This window comes from Colletotrichum acutatum, assembly GCF_030867785.1.
Source record: "Colletotrichum acutatum strain CBS 112980 chromosome Unknown BDZ83scaffold_61, whole genome shotgun sequence".
NCBI classification, from domain to species: Eukaryota; Fungi; Ascomycota; class Sordariomycetes; order Glomerellales; family Glomerellaceae; genus Colletotrichum; species Colletotrichum acutatum.
The window spans coordinates 71,806-90,785 of record NW_026849055.1 but is presented as its reverse complement, the minus strand read 5'-3'; the positions used below and the strand labels follow the sequence as shown (position 1 = coordinate 90,785).

Genomic DNA, 18,980 nt, shown 5'->3' with positions numbered 1-18,980 from the left:
TATCTTGGTGCTCAAGCGTGAGGGGGGAGCGGTATAGTTGTCTGATACAACACTGTCTACATGCCAAAACAAAGGCAGGCCTGCCTTTCGACCTTGTAATAAACCCGCACCAGGCGAAAAGTATTCTGGATCACCAAGGCCTTGCCACGAGGGCCTGGAAGTTGAGGTCTTTGACCGGCCAGCTTTCTCCATTCGACGTGGCGCGTGGTCTCTGCCTTGCAGTTGTCTCACTCGCTCGAGCGCTCTACATCGCCCAACTTTTCCAGGGTCCTTAACCAAAGAAAGAGTGGCCGGCCACTTGGCTGGTTTGTTTTTGGCGCCATACAAACTAAGCGTTGCAGAATAGGATAGCGGTTTGGTGAATGGTGATGGGCTAGACAGGCAGGTGGGCGCCTGGGTGGTAACATCGGGGACCTCTACTTGCAGTATGGGCAAAGTTACAATGGCTTGTGACAGGGTAACAAACGAGGGTTTTTACTAGTGTTCAACAAAACGCCTTTGAGATACCGGCGTCGTCGGACTTTGCTTCTTTGTGAGGTTTGGTTCCTCGTCCAGACCTCGTGGCGTCGTCTCCATATCGCACCCCCTCTTCTCTTTGATGCATAGCAACGGTGGAAGAGTCCCAAGAAAACATCCAGTAAATCTCGGTACTTCTGGAGAAGAGGCCAATTACTCGACCGTCGACCGAGGGCACGGATGGACCCTGGCTTGAGATGAGACTGCCGTCCTTGCTCGCCGCGTGTAACTTCGGGGACTAGATCGTACGTGCGAGATGAAAAGTGACCACAAACAGCAACAGTGCCGGAAGATTTTGTCCACCCCCATCGTTTTGAGTGAAGGCGAAATAAGGCAAAGCTACCCGTGATGGTATCCATCTGCCATTACCGCAGTCTTGGGTCCGAAGCACCCAGACCCTTGGGACTAATACATGCATCCCAGCAAAAAGAGGCGTCACGCCGGCTTCTCCTAAGGGGGAAAAAGGCCACTAAGCCAGCGTAAGGGTAGCCACCAACGCGAGTCGCTCTCTCCCTCTTACTTTCGACTCAAACAATGGGCTTAGGTACGATACCGTTGAAAGGGGTAGAGGAAAATAGGTCTAGACCCGAGGGGAAACGCGGGCTTTGACTAGTCCTTGGACGCACACACGCCCGAGAGGAGGTCGGGACAGCACAAGAGACAATAGGGAAAACGTCGAGGTTCATGTTCTGCCTCCCCGTCCCCTTGCTTTCTCTTTGCCATCTGTGCCTGTGCTAGGCTAGTCTGTGGGCTAGATGGACCAGTAGAGTTTAGATAAGGAAAAGGAACGCATCGTGGCTAAACAGCATCTAGATTCTAGACACTTGAGGCAAAACGCCAAGAGAGATTGAGTTGGAACCTTGGGGGTCGGGACTGGGTTTATTCTGCCCGCCCCTCTGCGCAGAAATCAAAAACAAAGAAGCCGCAGTGATGAGAGGCAATGAACGGGCGTTGGAAACCAAAACAACGCAAAATTCGCAAACGGGTCTCACAACCAGAAGTGTGTAGGACCCGAAGCAGCGGGTTCTGACCGGCGCCACGCCCGCCTCCCGACGATGCGATGGGTTGCAACTTGCGGGCGGGTCAGGGTATTTCTTCCCTCTCCGAAGGGAGTCTGCTGCCGTGGCCGCGAGGCTAGACGACGAAATGCCACACCAGACGGATCAAAGTTGCCTCAAAGGCCCTAGGCTCGTCCAAAACCACGTGTTGATGATTGCGCAGGGGTCGCCTTTGTAGGCGAGTGCGGGAAAGAAGCTTGGAGCACACGATGGCCGGCTTCGCGTAGAGTATTCGGGCCTAGCTTGTTAGCTCTGGGAGAGGAAGGCCGGCGTGGTCATTGAATCAGTGAATCTAGACGAGTCTGTCCTTCCCCCGGGCCCTCCTTCGCTCACGATACCCTCGCTGCTGCGGGGATGAGAGGCACGGCGTGGGATGTTCTGCAAAGACTACACCGACGGCGAGGCGAGGCAGGCCGAGGCTGGTACGGGCGATTATGCAGGAGTCGGAGTCGGAGGCGGAAGCGGAGAGGCACGTGAGAGGTGGGAACTTGGGTTGGAAGTGTGACGGTTTGACATGGCCGGTAGATGAGGGAATCTGGAGTCCTGGATGGTTGTGACCAGACCAAATCGATAGTCTCAATCCTTCGCGCTCCACTGCCGAAGAACAGCATCATGGATGAGTAGGTGGCGGGTAGACTACCAGCAAGCAGCAGGCGGCGAACCGGAGCGACCAAGGATTTTGACGTTGTCATATTTCGCCTGCGATGAGCATCATTTCGCGGCTCCCTTGAGCGATCAAGATGGATTAAATCCGGCGCTACAGATGACTTGATGTCGTTGAGAGACTTGGTAGCTAGAGATCGGAATCGGAGTCGGAGTCCAAGACAGACAAGGGCATGGGTGACAGGGGAGCAGGCATGGGGATGATGTTCATGTTCCCGGACGAAAAGCCATCCGAGATTAGTCGCTGCAAGATGAGGTGGAAGATGGTCGCCGACCACTCTTGCACATATTTTTCCTGAGCGAATCGCTGCCCCCTGTGTCGTCAAGGCTCAAAGGTGTGGTTGAAATGACAGACAGAGGCGTGACAGCAGGGAAAATGGGAAATCCCTAGAGAAAGAGAGGTCGGTAAGTCGGTATTCGTACGGCTACATCCTTGAACCTCGCTCGGAGGGGTGCTCCCTGGCAGGGAAAAGACTGGAAAGATCGACACGCCAATTCTGTCATTGTTTCTTCTTCCCTTAACCGCTTGGGGGTGCCAGTGCCACGGTGCCTGGCAAGCCGCAAATGCAGACTCAAGAGAATCAGGATCCCCCCCGTCGCTTTTGGCTTGCCTGAGTAGCCCTGCCTTCCTCGCAACTCTCCACCCGAGTGGTAGCCAAGCAGAAGCCACGGACAGACAGAAATGCAGGGGCTCTAGGGGTGCCATTTCTCAAGAGGGAAAATGCCTGGGATGATGTGCTGTTGCATCCAGTGGCCGTATCCGGCTTGGGGCGAAAATTTTGGTGTGTGTATCAATCGCACTCCTCGGACTTCGGCGTCGGAGCTGCTGGTGATGCCCTCAACTCCTCTCATGGGTGTGTGTACGAATGTGCGTGTGGTTGGTGTTCATGGGTAAGAGTTAGCTTGGCAGCCCACCATCCCGGTCGAGCTACGACCTTCCCTACAGAGTATGCTGCTGTACGCGATGTACTGATCTTCACGGCGCGAACCCATCGTGTGGCCCGGAAACCCAGCGTCAATCTTTGGAGATGGGGGAGGGTTGCACGGCATAGGCAGACCGTAGCAGCCAGGTATCTCTTCCCCATGCTGACAGCTGGTACGCTTGGGGAGGGACAAGGCTCTATACAACGGGTTGCAATATCCATGAACCCCCCCCCCCTAGTCCGTATTCAAGAAGCTTGCCTACGGCCGTATGTGAGTGTGTATAGATGATGTATGTATGCAATGCGGGCAGGGCCACCGTCCACGACTAACCCCCATGCCCTGCAGCGCGGCAGCTGGCTCCGTTCGTACCACGGTCTATCATATCACGGGGACACAAATATCACAACTCAACTCGGACACTGGGGTGCCAGCGTTTGTGGGCCAGTCAATCTTCGCCATGCTCTCGTCGCTAAGTGTATCCGTATTGCTTCCGGCCTCGTCTATTGCGGAATTGTGACCGCGGCGGAACCTCTTGACTGCCCGCCGAGCCTCATCCCCAGTATCGTGATGTGTGATGTGTTGCAGAAAGCATATCATTCTGCCTACCACGAGGCTTTCCTCGGTGCTGAGAAGCCTCGTGAGGGCTTTCTTGCTATCAAACACTATCACTTGATGTGACTGAGCCACTCCAAAGTCTCCAGATTGAGATAGTCTTCAATGCTATTGCGTCGCCCCATCTATCTCGCCCTATCGTATACATAGCCATCATACAGTTGCAACCTCACTGCGCCAGCCCCATCCACCAGGTACACCCTCACCGAGTTGACTCATGCCTGAAGCTTTGCATATGTCCATGACAATACCTCTCACAGCCCTCACCTCCTCGGCAGATGCGCCGCCGTTGAGGGCGCCTTTAAGATGACCCTTTAGCTGAGGGTTCACATCCTGCGGTATCAGCCCAGCAATGAGAACGTACGACGTCTCCACTGGAGATAGAACGTTGGTATTGCTAAGGATGTATCCATACATGAGCCGGGCGGTCAAACCGAGGTCTTCTGTGCCCGAGCGGTCCATCTGACTCATTACACGTCTCGATATCTTGCCGTAGATGTTATCCCAGAAGCCCTGCCCGCGCTGCAAGATCTTGGAAGAGGGCGTGTGGTGTATGTCCACATGCCGTGCAGTTGGTGATGAGGAAAGTGTATCATTCGCGCCTTGCGGCTCATCCAGTAGGTGCTCCGGTGTCACTTTCTTCAACTCCATGAGAGAATTGATGGTCTACTTCATGTTAGTGACTGTTTCCGGGTGGAGAAGTATAGTATCGATTCGGTACCTTGGGCAGACCTCCGACTGCAGAGGCCTTGACGAGTGCTTCACGTAGCTTTCTCAAGATCGTAAGCTGTTCCTCCGGGCCTGGCTTCACATCATCGGGCCCGAGACCGTGTTTCATGACATGGTTGTAGACTTGCGGTATCTCATCTGGTCGATTCAGTATAGTCAAAGTCGTGGCAGCAATGAAGTACCATGCATTCTTGGGAACGTGCGGTTGGTTCCTCAGCGACGTAAGAAGCGCCGGAGTAGCAATGGGCATCAATCCAGCTGTCATCGTGGCCATTGATGAAGCACGAGGTGAGGAAGAAAAGAGAGGTTCACGGCCAAGTTGTCATTGTCGCATTCACCACGACAGACTGATGACTTTCCAGAAAACCACTTCGACTTCCTCAGCATTAGAATGAAGGAAGACTCTGGCGTCTCCTGTGGCACAAACTGTCCGTTCTCAAGCGGATGTAAGGAGAGCGTCATCCAACTCATCGCGGAAGACGAACACTGTCATCCTTATCGGAGGCTCGGTGGGTTTGATAAGGAACGGCGAGCCTGCCGTTCAGTCGCGGCCGGAGTCGGCTTAAAGTAGCTCCGAACTAGGCACCTTGTGTAACGAACCATCACGTGCTCCACCTCCAACCTTCCTGCGCTGCCGCGTCAAGGCAGTTGGATACTGTGGCGTCACTGCTCTGCTCAGGTAATCCACCGCAGCAAGTGGATGCTTGTCATTAACGTGGCATCAACTACGGCCTCCGAAAGAGACGTACTACCACGCCAACACCGCGCATCCGGACTTTCTTTGGCCTGCATCAACAACATGGGCACTTGAGGGCTTCCCTCACTCCACATAACCAATTCCCGTGCTAACAGCCCATCAAAAGTCAAGATGAGGCTCGCGTGGTACGCAGGGGTAAGTGACGCTGTTGGAGCTATCGAACAAGCTCCGTTCGCATAGCTCCGTCTCCGCCAGACACGCCTGGCCATCTCGGAGCTGTAACGTGCTGACCCAGAGACATAGGTTTCCACGGCCCTGGCGGCCTCGGTCGTCGTATCAGCCTTCCACCAACGAGCCAACTTTTACTCGGCCATGGTCTACCTTGCGCAGAGCAACTTCTGCTTATTGGTGCGTTGCCTGGCCTTCCTCGTGATCCCGCTGCGAACGAAGCTGATTAGTGCTCCTAGGTCCTGGTCAACTTCATTTACCTCATCTACGGCACCCTGATATACGGCCTGCAACGACTTCTGTATGGCCCGCTGCGACAAGTTGAAGTCGAGCAACTTTCCGAGAAAGCTTGGTTCGCTATTACCGAAACATGCCTCGCGATGACGATATTCCGGGAGGAGATTGGCGCGTGGTTCCTCGTCATGTTTACCGCACTGGTGACAGGCAAGGTCTGGGGCTGGATTGGCGACGGTCGCGTTGAGGTTCTTGAACAACAGCCTCCTGCGAACCCGGGTTTATTCCACACCCGGCTCAGCTTGTCGCTTCTCTTGAGCTTGGTATACGACACTTGGCTCCTCCGATACACTGTCTCTACAGTCATCCAACAAGCACGTCCTAACATGATGGTCATGTTCCTCTTCGAGTTCGCCGTTCTCGCAACTTGCTCGGCACGAACCGGAATTCGGTACCTGGTGTCAGTGATGGAGCACAACATTGTCAAGACGCAAACAAGATTGCGCTTGGAGGAGCGACGAAGACAAGTTCGTGAGGAGCGCGAGGAACTCATCCGACAGCACGAACAAAGCGGTGCGGGCGAGGATCAGCCTGACTTGCCTCGCGAGGAGGACATTGATGAAATGGACATCGAGGTTCCCGGATGGGAGGCAAAGGGTCAGTGGATCCTGATCCTTGACCTTATTGCTGGTAAGTTACCCCGAAACTCTGCGGCCGTGACCATGCTCTGACGATATCTAGATTGTGTGAAACTGGCCATCTACCTGGTGTTCTTTGGTATTCTGCTCACATTCTACGGCTTGCCGATTCACATCATGCGTGACCTCTTCATGACAGCCAGATCTGTCATTAAGAGAGGCTCAGCACTCTGGCGCTACCGCAAGGCTGTCGAGGACATGAACAAGTATCCTGATGCTACCGAGGAAGATTTGGGGCGGGAAGACACATGCATCATTTGCCGAGAGGAAATGCGTCCCTGGGACCCAAGCAACGGGGCCGTTGAGCGTGTGCGGCCCAAGAAGCTTCCGTGTGGACACATTCTGCACTTTGGATGCCTCAAGAGTTGGCTTGAGCGTCAACAAGTCTGTCCTACTTGCCGCAGCCCTGTTGTTATTACGAACAACAACAATAATGGCGCTGCACCGCAGAATCGGGACGCGATGTTCGCTAGAATTGGTCTCGGCGGTCTCGGAGCTGCGCCTGCTATCCCCCCTGGCCAGCAACCGCCTGCGAACCATGCACCGGGCGCCGCTCCCGGCGGTCAGCCAGCTCAGCAACCGCCCCGAAACGGCGCAGCGCGAGTCTTCCAGCTTGGCCCTCTCCGCCTCGGTTTCGCCCAGGGCGAGAATATGCAGCAGTTGGCACAGCAAATGGGCGTTCCCCAGGAGGCCATCCCTACACCCTTCGCTCAGGGAGGTCCCGCTGGACCTTTTACGCCCGCTGCACAGACGCCAGGTGGTAACAATATGCCAGCTATCCGGCAGCAGATTCAACAGCTCGAGCAGATGATACAGCGTGAGGTGTCAACCCTTCAGAGCGTGCACCAAGAATTGCAGACGCTACAGCTTCTTACAGCAGAACTGAGCCGCATTCGCCAGCTGCAACAGCTTACAGAACAGGCGCAGAACGCACCCCAGAACCCTGGACTGACCCCGCCGGTGTTCAATCTTGGCCAGCCACAGCAAATGCCACTTCCGGCAATGTCGTTATCGCAAGTTCCCATCCATCATACCCTGCGTGTGAACACCCCGGTTGTGACACGGCATGGAGCCGCAAACCACTCCAACGCAATCCCGGCCGGCAGCTCTGAGCTCCCAGAAGGCGTAGTGATCCCACCTGGATGGTCACTTCTTCCTCTTCAGCGGATAGAAGGCGCCCCCGGATCTCAACCCTTCCCCGAGAGGCCCTTGTCGGCGTCGGGCGAGACAGCCCAGCCTTCAGAGGCGCCTGTCCCGCAAGCTCCAGTTGTTGGCGTGACCCAGGATGCCGACTCAACTCACGCTGCTGCGAATGACCTCTCAACGCGTTCTACCACCCACGAGCAAAGACAGGACCCCATTGGCTCTGAGCACCATGTCTCCACAAACCAGACCGACCCGCCGCCGGTCCTTGCCCCGAACCCAGTGCTACCTAACTGGGGCGGAGCGAACCAGCTCTTCGGCAACGGGCGTGGTCTGTCGGGGCTGGGCAACAACGCACCCTCGGAGACGTCAGTCGATGAAGCCTCGAGATACGAAGAGGATGCGCCTAGAAGTTCGCCAGAGAAGACGTCCGCTACAGCCCCCGCGGTGTCCGAGGGAAGTGCCGAGGAGGAGGGCGGTAGCAGTAGCAAGGGAAAGGCCAAAGCTGTCACGGTCGAGGAAGCAGGTGACGACGACGAATAAATACGGCCAAGGAGCAGGCATTAACGCGGCGTTTGGGGTGGGACTTTTTTGGTTGAGGTGTAAAAATCATACCAATGTTCTGTAGGATTACTAGCGAATACTAAGTACGCGAGATAAGCATTCTTCGAGAACTCGTCTTCCATCCATCGTGTTAGGCATAATGACCCAGCATGTCACGCGTGTGCTGGCTTCAAACAACTTGATAATTTTCTGCCCATTTGTTCAATGTCGTTTGTACTCTGGCGACTATGAATCGACATGAGACCACTATACACATGATATTTGAAAGTAGGCAGAATCTTGCGAAGCCTTTTCCCTTGAAAACTGGCATGCTTTGATATGAAGGTAGAGGACGGTCTAGATGCAACCCTCGAATCGGCGAGAAAACAAATCATGATGCCTACACAAGTAGGGATATTGACAATGTATGTATATGTACCAATTCATTTCATCCGACTCGCCATTCTTCGTCTCGACATTATCACCTCAGGCCCCCCACCCGCAATGAACGGCACCTCGGAAGCATTTCCACAAATATAATACAATGAAGTCCCCCCTTTCCTTGCCATATGCTACCATATCCATCCTTTGTAAGCCTGAAATATTGCTGCTGTATGATGTAATTATTAGACAGGAGTTCCACAGTCTTCATTACCCATTATGTGTCGAGCACATCGCGCTGCTCTTCCGTAGGAAGTGCAGGCGTCTCCCACAACGGGGCACCCTCTCCCCTCTCCCAGGCGGTACCCGGACCTTGGTACGCCGGCTCTTGGATCTGTGCCTGCTCACCACCCAGATTACGCAAAACACTCGTGGTCGCGCTGCCTTTCACCGGCTGCGGACTGAGTACCACTCCTTTAGACGACTGCGCAACATAAGTAGGTGGAAACACGCCCTCCGAGCTGAACGGCAAGGAACGTTTTGGGATCTCTCGACTCACACCCTCGGGTTCACCTTCACCACCACCGAGCTTCTTCAACAAAGCCTCTGACTGCTGCTTGGCCAATTCCTGAAGCTGTGCAGAAGGGTCCTTGGGGCGCAAGGGCAGGTTAGTATATTCGCAAAGACAGTCTGCGGGAGTCCACCGAATTCCATGCACACATACCCAGTCAGTCTGCGGCGGCACGCCCTGGGCGACCGGCAGTTCCTCGTCATCCTCTCCGTCGCCAGGTCTTGGGCCACCGCCCCAGAACTTTGGCCGACGGATAGGTGCAGGAGTGACTGGAAGACTAGGTCTGTCGACTACGCTAGGGAAGTCTGTGAGCTTGAGCCCATGCTCCTTTGCTGTCTTTCCATCAGAGATTCCCACTGAGCCCTGGCTCTTCCCACGACGATGCTTCTGGAGACCCTCGACATAACGCTCGATTTCGGGTACTTCGTCCCAGGCATTCGTACGTGTAAAGGCGGTCCAAGGGTCCGACGGGCTGACTTTGATAGTTGGAGTGGCTGGGGTGCTGGGCTCGCTCTTTTGACCAGTCGTCGATGATCCTAAAAGAGACGGCTCAGCGGGAGCCTGGGATGTGGAAGACGCCGTGAAAGACGCCGCGTGCTCACCAGTCGGCGTGCTCGAAGATTCTTCGGCTTCCGGCTCGGCCAAATCCGCAGTGAAGACTCTGGTCGGCTTGGGTTGGTTGATTTCCCACGGGAAGAGGTGACGAGGCTTCTGCGTTGGCTTGTCCTTCGGAATCTCATACCACATGTTTCTCGGGGGACTCGGATATCGTTGGGGGGGCACAAATGGAGCTGGGTCCTGAGACATCTCATACGTCTGTGAAGGGAAGTTGAGTGCCTCTGGTCGTGAATCTGCCGGTGGGGGTTGTCTGGTACAAAGTTAGTACTGGAGAAAGAACTAGTAGGCCATATCATTGACGAACCTTTGAGCGTCCCATGCTGGCGGAGGAGTTGGCTCTCTTGGTTGCTCCACGGGTACTGATTCACCCCGCCCCTCATGTGCTGAAATCTGCTCTGATCGAGCCTCAGCTTGCGTTCCAGCAAAAGCACCAAATGACTCGCTCGAAGGGGGTAACGAATGGCCAGCCTGATACGCGATCTCAGGCTGGGATCCTTGACCATGGTAGGGCTGTTCGTGATGAACACATGGCTGGGAAGGGCCAGCATCATGAGCATCATGGTGGGAAGGACCATGAGCCGGATGACCCGAGGAAGGGGGCGCCGTCTGGTAGTGTATACCACCGTGGCTACGGGGCGGAAACGCCCCGTGATAATGCTCACCCGTTGATGCTGCTTGCGCTGCTTGCGGCTGGAATTCTCCTTTAGTAAAATACTGTACAATCTCAGGAACCTGCGGTTCCTGATGCATCTGCTGTTGTTGGGCAGGAGTATGCTCCTCCTGAACCTGTGGCTGCTGCTCTTGTGGTGGAGCAGGTGCTGTTTCCTATAGAGACGTAAGCTCTTGTTCTGCCAGAAAGAAGACGACATTGGGAGACATACGGCAACTCTGTAATGCCGGTCGTAAACGGCCCACCATCTTCCAATCATGTCTTCGAATGGCGAATCTCCCTTGCTCGCTTGTCGACCTTGGAACCACGGCTTGTCGGGGCCAATGAAATGCACCATGTTGATGCTGGACTGGAAGTGTCGGTACGCAGGCACGTACTGGTAATGCGCGGAGGGTGTGACATTGTAGGTGAAGCTGATACGGTTGTACGTATTTTTGAAGTGCATGTTGAGGAGACCTTGGTCAGCACCATCGAAAGAAATACCCCTCTCCGCCATTGCCATGAGAGCATAGTAGTCTCCCATGCTGGGGCTCAAAACCATTACACCAGTATTGAAAAGATCCGGCCATCCAATATCGGGTGCGGCAGAGAAGGGTGCGGCAATGTCGAATAGTTCGTCAGGAGCTCGGTAGGCGACGACATCGGCATCGATGTAGACAATTTTGGAAAATTGAGTCTGTCGCCAGAGGTTGACTTTGGTGAAGGCTGAATGAAGATCGGGCCGGTTCATGAGGTACAAGTTCGCTGGTCGAGCGTTGCGAATGCGCGGCACGGGGATGACATGATCGTAGACGGCCTACACCGGGGAGGCATCAGTATGTTGTGCGGAGAGGTCAATTGGCGCCAAAGTTGTCGCGAGCTCACCTTGAGTTCTGTGATAACTTCGGCAGATACGGTGTCGAGCGTGACGAGGACGACCAGCTGTTTCGAAGTGCCAGCATCGCGTAGAGAATGAGCAAGAACCAATGCGCCTGGTTGCGAAAAGGTCAGCGGAGCTTTGAAAAGTATATCGAGGGCCAGAAACTAACCTGGAAGGTATGTGTCGTTCAATAGAAGCTATACGAAAGTAGCTGTTAGCTCTTTGTTTACTTTTTTTTTCTGTGTGCTCGCTGAGCTTTGCGATGGCGGGTGGGAATACGAACCGTCGCATAGACCTGTTCTCCTCCACGAAGCGGCGCCATTGTGTGTGTAAGGCGTTGCGAGACACAAAACTAAAGAGCAGGATCAACGATACAACGACAGAGTATCTGTTTTTTTAGCGAGTGGCCATGAACAGTATATTACAGGTGTTCTTGTAGGGAGGTTGGAGGTGTTGAGTGGCACGACAAAAGTTGTTTGCGAAGTGACGGACAGCGGATGGGCGTGGCGGGGATGAGGAGCCGTGCGTCCACGTCCAAGTCGAGGCCCGGTCCAGGTTCAGTCCAGGTGCGAGCTGGTGCGGAGAGAGAGGGAGGCGTGGAGGTGGAGGGCAGCTCAGAAGTGGGTTCGCTGCAGATGTCGGCCAGGGTACCTTGGCTATGCGAGAAGTAAGTATCCGCGGAGGAGACTGAGGTGGTGATATGATGTGGTTCTCCTTCGTATTCCACCATGTATCCGGCCCTACCTTACCTGGGAGACGACGTTGCGAGAGAGAGAAGAGGTAAATGGAAGGTGGGAAAACGAGAGGAAGGAAACGTCACCGGCGCTGATTTATCAGAGTGAGGAGAGTGAATCAATGTCAACGCCTGTCGCAAAGAGGCATGCGCGAAATGGGACGTGGAGGGTCTGGACAGCCAAGCGGTTGGTCTGTGGCTCGTAATCATGTCATTAGCGGGAAATCGTTGTTAGTTGCGATGCCTGTCATTTTCCGCCCTGTACGAAGATGAAGAGCTTCGGGTCGTTGTGCAGCAAAGCTAGAGTCGCACAACCTGATAAGGACGTACCGGTAAGAACGAAGACGGGCTAGCAGCAGCTTTAGTCCAACGCTTCAGGTATTTCCACCTCTATCTGAGGGGAAAATGCAGAGCTATTGGTATCGTAGCGAGGTCGATGAAGGACGACTGGGGACCCAGGTAGAGCTTTGCGGTCTCGGATAGGACAGAAAGGGCGGCGTGGGTCGTTGGGAAGCTGCACAAGCAAGGCCGTTGCAGCTACGGAAATTGCAATTGAGCAAATACAGCTGGGATGTTATAACATCAGCTTTTTCCAACTGCTTTTTCTTAGCTGTAGATGGATGACGGCCAAAAAAAAGAAAGAACTTTTCTGTGCCAGATAGGCTGTTCGAGGCAAAATAAGCCAAAGGTAGGCACGCGTGTATTCTGTTTGGCAGATGGAAGGATGGACGTAACAAAAAGAAGGAAGCGAAAGTGGGAGCTTCGACGACTTTGAACCAAAGTACCTATGTATCCGTGCGTACCTTAGGTAGTGTAGGTACTTCAAGGAGCATCTGACGTCTGTGAAGGTAATGCGCAAGCTCGTAAGGTACTTGGACAATTGAATCGCGCCGTTCTAGCGGGTCTTTGCATGCTGAGGTACCTTTAGTCCCGGCCTGTTTGGAAGCAACCTGGAACCCACCTTGAAGGTTCGCGCTGAAAAGCAATGGACTTCGAACGGCTGCCAAGGAAGGTCAGAGCTTGTGCACCTTTTCGGACTGTGTCCCGGTCTGGTCATACATTAAGGTACCTACGTTACCTACGTTACCTGCAGGTTGCGTAAAATTCTCCTCTCCACACAAGTCTTCTCTTCTGCGTTTCCCGATCAATTCTCATTCAATGTGCGTATATCCCTTTGATGCTCAGCTTCGTTGAGGGCCTCGACCCAAACGTATAGTGGTCGTGTTCCTCAATCCATTCCCCTACTAGATGAGAATTCCAGAGGTAGAAATGAAGACTCAACGGCCACACGCGACTCAGATATTTCAGGTCATTCTTGCCGAGGCTCGAGACTCGTTCTTTCAACCTTGTCCAAGGTACTTCAGGAAAGTCCCATATAAATATGTCACTCGCCCTTGGGTCCCACAACTTGCAGCACGGTAGTGGAACTGAAGGCACGAGACATTGATGCGGCTTCTGCTAGCCCGGCACAAGGTTTATCAAGGAAGGAAAAGACGACGAGAAAAGACCGCCAACAGCTCCTTTGATACCGAAGGCAGCTTACCTGAAGTTGACAGTGAGGGAGAGTAGAAGAGCATCAGGGCAGGAGAGTAGTGGGCTGTTGAAAATTACTTGAGAGTGAGACATCTTGAATGGAAACATGGGGAGAGTGAGAGAAAAAGATTGACAAGACTGGCACGCAGGCTCCTTTCTTCTCTCAGACTTTGGACTCCCTGTCCATTTCTGGAGTCTTCAAGCCCCCCAAACCACTCGATATTGTTCTTCAGCTTTCGTGACGCACTTTCTGGACGCCTCGGAGCTTCTTGCTGATTCTCAAGGGAGCTGCTTCTCAGCTTCCTGCCCAGCTCAACAGCAATTTCCCTCCATTGCTGGGCATGAAATGCACATGTCGGTTGAGCAAATTTCCATGCTCACAGATCCCAATTACCAAACCGTCTGATGTACTTCCTCGGACATCCTTACCATAGAGCCCCTCGTGAGATGATCTAGGTTCTTACGTGCATAACCATTGCTAGCCGCCACAGTCATCCTGGTTCATCACTCAATCCTTTTCTTGCTCCGATAATGGACGTTACACTTTGACCACCTCATGACGGCGATCCCACCTAGGCAAGTTGGGTTAGGTTCCTTACCCAGCACGCTCAGGTAGTGCAGGTATTCGGAGGCGGAAAACTGCCCGTGGGCAGAGGTCACCAACCCCTCCTTCCCCACCCTCCAAGCTGTCGAAGCTGTCGAAGCTGTCAGCCTGAAGCTGGGAAAGCATGCGTACCATGTCCGTAGTTCCTACCCATCTCGTAAGTTAGGTAGTGATTTAAGGTAAGGTAGTTAAATGGAAAGAGGAAAGTTTCATAACATGACTGCAGCTTCCCCGCATCTACTGACTTCCTTCCTTACCCCCGAGACCCAGACTCGCATTGACTGCCATTGGGAAGCTGCGAGGTTGGAAAAAGGATTGCCGGGAGAAGGAAATGACGTGAGGTGAACTCAGGAAGCTCCTTGCACCAAGCTCCTTGCACCTCCCCTCCCGCATGTCTCGCCCACGGCTACCGCACCTATCGAGCTATCTACCTTAACCTAAGGTAGGTAGCCATCCGGGACATGGGGGGCTTCCTCGATCGAACAAAGATGCTTCCCATCAGGGAAAAAAAGACAAAGGACCCTTGGAAACGCGAACCGAGCCATGCGCCGGATTAATCTACACAATCTCTCCAACACCTCTCGTCGGGTTCCCTCTCACCTCATCCGTCCATCGGCACCTCATCCTCTCTCAATTTTTGCCCCGCCTTACTACTGCATACCACTGCATGCCTGACGTCCCTCCCCAGCTCGCCTAACATCCCGTCAGTGCTAGGTATGCTGCAGACAGACTGCTGCATCATACTCGTCATCCGCAATGGAAGGTCCCGGTGCTCATGACCGCCACCAATACGCTACAGACGAGATCGTCTACCCGCCCAGTCCTGGTTGGTCAATGTCAGAGCCGGAACTACAGACACAAGCCGTCATTGTGAGTCTGCATTTGATCTTCTGTCCATCACCGAGTTTCGTATCTGAATTCTACCATGCTTGGGGTAGGATACCGGAAGACGTTGGACACGAGTGTGGGCCATCTGGGGATATCCATCTTCTACACTATGGAAGACAATGGCACTACCTATGCCTACTTACTCACCCCAACACTTGACCCAAACGTCACATGAGCTGAGGGATGCATTGAGGTGGGCAAAGCAAGAAGGACCCTTTGGACCATCTCCGCACCTCGGTGTGGGGACCCAACAGCTCTCGCAGCTCAAGCTGATGATCTGCATCAAGGGTCTACCCAGCACGGCACTTTCAGTCCTGCAGTCACTGGACTGGTCGTCTGCTACACGCTCATAGCCTATCACCTATTCCCTAATTGCCTACCACATTGGGGCCTCATAGCATTTTGCATGCTCATAGCCCTGTCCGTTTCTTCGTGGAAGCGATCCTTGCTGGAACTATTCTCAATGATAATGTTTAAACAAACTCACTTCTTATAGCCATTACGGCCAATCACCGCAGAGCCTCGCCCGCGCCGCCCAGACTTTTTCAGTCTCCCTTACGAGCTCCGCCTAGACATCTACGAGCTCCTGCTCCTCAACCCGGAGCCCATTATCGTGTCGAGCAGCCGCCGCCAGCTCCACGTCAAAGTTAAGCCGCCGGAGCACCAAGTCGCCTACCTACGCGCCCCCCGTCCGAGACCTCGCGTCGTGTCACTCACCCATGGGAAACCCCACGTCGAGATCCTACAGACATGCAGGCAGATCGAACAAGAAGGGACCCCAATCCTCTATGGCCGCAATGACTTCGTTGTCGGATTGAGGCTACGTGCGACGCAGAGCCACCGGATGGACCCCTTTATCCAATATCTGCGGCCATCGACACTGCTTCAGCTGCGCTCGGTCACTTTGCGGCCGGGTTGTTGTTGTGACCAGTGGCTCAAATCTCTTGGGAGCGGTCAGAATGTCGCAAGCATGCTAAGCAGCATGCAGCTCAACGAGCAGAGAGATCACAAGCAAGTATTCTGGGACATCGAGACAGCCATGTGGCAGAGTGCGTATACCCCCTTTTGCTTAGGACAGCCCTGGGATGCTAACGTCAAGTGAATCTAGATGTTGTCAGCAAGAGCCGAGTTTGTGCCTTTTGCCATACCACTACTGGGGAGCGTATGTTCATATAAATTCTACAAAGTATGTCCACAGAGGCTGGCTCTCACATCGCACTGGTGTCAAGGGCCTAATGAGCCGAAACGGGGTTGTGATACGATTATGAATTGCTCTTGTCACTCGAGTTGGCCCCAAAAGGAACATCGGGAACTAGTAGTGTTCTTTTGTAACTGTCATAATAATGCTCTTCAATGTTTCTTCTGAGAGCTTTGCTATCGGCTATTTGGCGTATACTATTACACATCTTTACAGGTCCTTCTTGAACGCATGCTCCGGCTTGTGTGTAGTCTCGTAGTCGATATGTACGTAGGCCCGCTCCACATCCGGTAGACTCTCCAACTTGACTTGCAGCGCCTCTGCCACATCGTGCGTCTGGGCAAGTGTATTGGAGGGGTCCATGACAATATCCACCTCGGCGATGAGCCGTGGGCCTGAGTGATAGACACGTACCGTGTCGATGCCCTGAATGGCAGGGGAGTGCGTCAAGCAGACGTAGGTGATGAGCTGCTGGGTCTCGATCGAGGCCGTAACACCAACGAGTAGCAAAAACTCGGCGATGGCGGTTCGCAACCAGATGCCGGATACGATCAGTGACAATATTATGGCGCCAGTTGGGTCGATATACCACTTAAGTTTTGAACCGCCAACAGACGTAAGGATACCGAAGCCGTTCACCAGCAAGTCGTTGCGGTGGTCGGACCAGAGGATTCGAACCTGGGAGTATCTGTTTCGCAGGGAAAAGCAGTACAGGAAGAGTACAAACTTGGTTGCAAAGGCGCAACAGACGGCAACGATTGGCTCAATACGGAAAGCCTTTGTCTCGTTGGCCGACTCCCTCTCGGTAGCCAGCTCGCGCGCAGCAAAGGCGATAATGATGAGCGAGACCGAGATCATGAGGAAGCAGAAGACAATGTTTCCGACGGTCTCGAGGCGGGCCTTGCCGGCGGGGAAGCGGCGCGGGTTCACCCTCTTGATGGCGCGGCCGGCCAGGATAAGGGTCAGGTTGCTCATGGGGTCAAAGATGGCGTCGGCCATCGTGGTGATGAGTGACAGGGAGCCGGTGCTGATGGCCGCGTACAGTTGCAGAGCTGTGAGGAGGATATTTGCGGCGAAGGAGCCCCAGACCGCGATCCGAAACTGTAGCTGGTCGTCGCCGGCTTCCTGGCGAGCCTCAGCGACATGCTCGTCGACGGACTTTAGCATGCGCTCGATGGCAGCGTTCTGCGTTTCGTAGAACTTCTGGACCTTGTGGCCCTGACGCCAGGAGCCGTTTGGCGAGGTTCTACCGCTGGGTTTGTCGGTGGCGGGTTGACTGTCCCGTTTGCGCGAGGTGTTGGCTCTGATCAGGGCGAGGTCCTCCGGCGTCTTGAAGGCCGCGGAGAGGCCGTAAGGGTCCGAATCGGATCGCAAATGGTGCTGGCCTTCAACATCGGTAGCGGCAGAAGAGTGTCGGGCGATGGGCTCGTGCTTCTCATCGTGCGAGGCGGGATGGTGAGGTGCGGCCTCTATGGCCGTACTAGAGGCGTTGGCTGCGACATCCTCGCTGGAGAGTTGCATCGAGCCTCTGCGGGAGGTGTTTGCAAGATGGGATGGCGTGTGCAGCCGAAAGGGGTGCGGGTGCATGGTGATGCTCATGGAGAGATCGGGCTCCATGGCCGCGGCAGGCGTCAGATTCATGAACCGTAAGTTATGCGCAGTACAGGATACAAGTTGATAATATGACGTTTGACGAATCCCTTGTTTCCAGTGTATCGATATAAGCCAGGCTGACGGGCTTTGAGATGAGAGGAAGGGTGGCGAAGGAGACGTTTGGAGTGTGATGCAGAATGGAAGTTCGGTGTCTGGGTCATGTCGCCTATGGTATTTCAAAGAGCTTCAGAACCCGTGTCGTTGCCCGGCAAACAAAGCCCACACCTTCTCTCCCCTCTCAAGGCGGGCTTTCAGGAAAGGACATCATATTTGGTACGGAGTATTGCAGGTTTCTGGGGGCAGGATCGCTGCAGGATGTGCGGGGATAGCGGGTGCAACGGGATGTGTTGTCGTCGAGCTGCTGCCGTGTGAGGTGCGCTTCTTCCCCACTGGCGCTGGCGTCTCTTGCTTATTCTGCCGTGTCGTTGATTAGCTCGCCAAAAGTGCCGGGGAGGTGGAGGTTGGACATGGAAAGAGAGAACATGTTCATGAGGTAAAACGACTGTGGGCCAATCATTTGCCCACGGGGAAGAGGAGGTCGACTGTCGTCTCGGGCGACGCGATTGAGGTGATGGACAGTCTAGACTAAGTTGCATTAGCATATTGTAGGCTCGAAGTGGTAAAATGACAGTGCAGAAAGAGAGAGAAAGTCGGCGGACTTGCCCTCAGGATGTCTGGGAAACTGCCCTCGCTTCATCTAGAGACTATTAGTGACCAACGTTGAGGGTAAAGCGTGGGAGACCGAGTAGGTGACGCCCAACCAAACAGCTCACTGTTTGAGCGCTGGAAAATGGGGTGGACACAATGGAATCTCTATGTTTGGCGCCAGACAGTCCAATGCCTGGGTCCTGTACGTGAGCCGGTGATCTCGATGACTTCATCGATCACACTCATCCCCATTCTGGGGCTTTCGAGCCAACTTTTGAGACAAATAAAGCGGCTTGAAAGTAGATAGCAGAAGCACTTTGCTTTGTGGCTCTTCTAATCGATAGTGAGAGAGAGTGAGAGCGGACTTTGATGGTCAGCTCTCAGTAGAGAGGTGGGGAACTGCTGCATTGTCGCACACACTCCGGAAGCAGTGGCCCAGAGAACCCCATCCACGATCCTTATGAGTAGGGCACAGAAATGAAAGGGATGAAGTTGAAAATCCCGGGGATGCGGGTCGACTTTATGTTTCGAAACAAGCCGTTACCTGGAGGGCCCCCCGGAGACCGAGACCTGCCGGAG

At 54.1% G+C, this 18,980-nt stretch overlaps 6 protein-coding genes across 6 annotated transcripts; 2 read left to right on the top strand and 4 right to left on the bottom strand.

Moving 5' to 3' along the window:
- Positions 1-3,252: 3,252 nt before the first annotated feature.
- On the bottom strand, positions 3,253-5,134 carry BDZ83DRAFT_780886 (carboxymuconolactone decarboxylase; the record flags this gene model as incomplete). Its single annotated transcript, XM_060515535.1, has 3 exons — positions 4,495-5,134; positions 3,933-4,439; positions 3,253-3,357 (listed from the first exon to the last, which is right to left on the bottom strand). Exons 1-3 carry the CDS (start codon positions 4,774-4,776, stop codon positions 3,253-3,255), a joined length of 894 nt encoding a protein of 297 aa, XP_060363784.1. The 5' UTR covers positions 4,777-5,134.
- A 524-nt stretch (positions 5,135-5,658) lies between these two features.
- BDZ83DRAFT_383379 (uncharacterized protein) lies at positions 5,659-8,259 on the top strand. Its single transcript, XM_060502723.1, has 2 exons — positions 5,659-6,351; positions 6,403-8,259. The coding sequence occupies exons 1-2, from the start codon at positions 5,808-5,810 to the stop codon at positions 8,043-8,045; spliced, it is 2,187 nt and encodes a 728-aa protein (XP_060363783.1). The 5' UTR covers positions 5,659-5,807; the 3' UTR covers positions 8,046-8,259.
- A 444-nt stretch (positions 8,260-8,703) lies between these two features.
- Positions 8,704-11,466, bottom strand: BDZ83DRAFT_580093 (family 8 glycosyl transferase; the record flags this gene model as incomplete). Its single annotated transcript, XM_060505313.1, has 7 exons — positions 8,704-9,075; positions 9,151-9,865; positions 9,920-10,440; positions 10,497-11,081; positions 11,150-11,256; positions 11,314-11,341; positions 11,428-11,466. 7 exons carry the CDS (start codon positions 11,464-11,466, stop codon positions 8,704-8,706), a joined length of 2,367 nt encoding a protein of 788 aa, XP_060363782.1.
- A 2,932-nt stretch (positions 11,467-14,398) lies between these two features.
- BDZ83DRAFT_383038 (uncharacterized protein) lies at positions 14,399-16,194 on the top strand. Its single transcript, XM_060502722.1, has 3 exons — positions 14,399-14,884; positions 15,399-15,951; positions 16,011-16,194. The coding sequence occupies exons 1-3, from the start codon at positions 14,771-14,773 to the stop codon at positions 16,076-16,078; spliced, it is 735 nt and encodes a 244-aa protein (XP_060363781.1). The 5' UTR covers positions 14,399-14,770; the 3' UTR covers positions 16,079-16,194.
- Positions 16,195-16,310: 116 nt separating this feature from the next.
- On the bottom strand, positions 16,311-17,717 carry BDZ83DRAFT_580154 (cation efflux family protein; the record flags this gene model as incomplete). Its single annotated transcript, XM_060505317.1, has 1 exon — positions 16,311-17,717. One exon carries the CDS (start codon positions 17,715-17,717, stop codon positions 16,311-16,313), a length of 1,407 nt encoding a protein of 468 aa, XP_060363780.1.
- A 155-nt stretch (positions 17,718-17,872) lies between these two features.
- BDZ83DRAFT_382926 (uncharacterized protein) lies at positions 17,873-18,449 on the bottom strand. The gene has a single exon (XM_060502721.1). The coding sequence runs from the start codon at positions 18,353-18,355 to the stop codon at positions 18,005-18,007; it is 351 nt and encodes a 116-aa protein (XP_060363779.1). The 5' UTR covers positions 18,356-18,449; the 3' UTR covers positions 17,873-18,004.
- Positions 18,450-18,980: the final 531 nt, after the last annotated feature.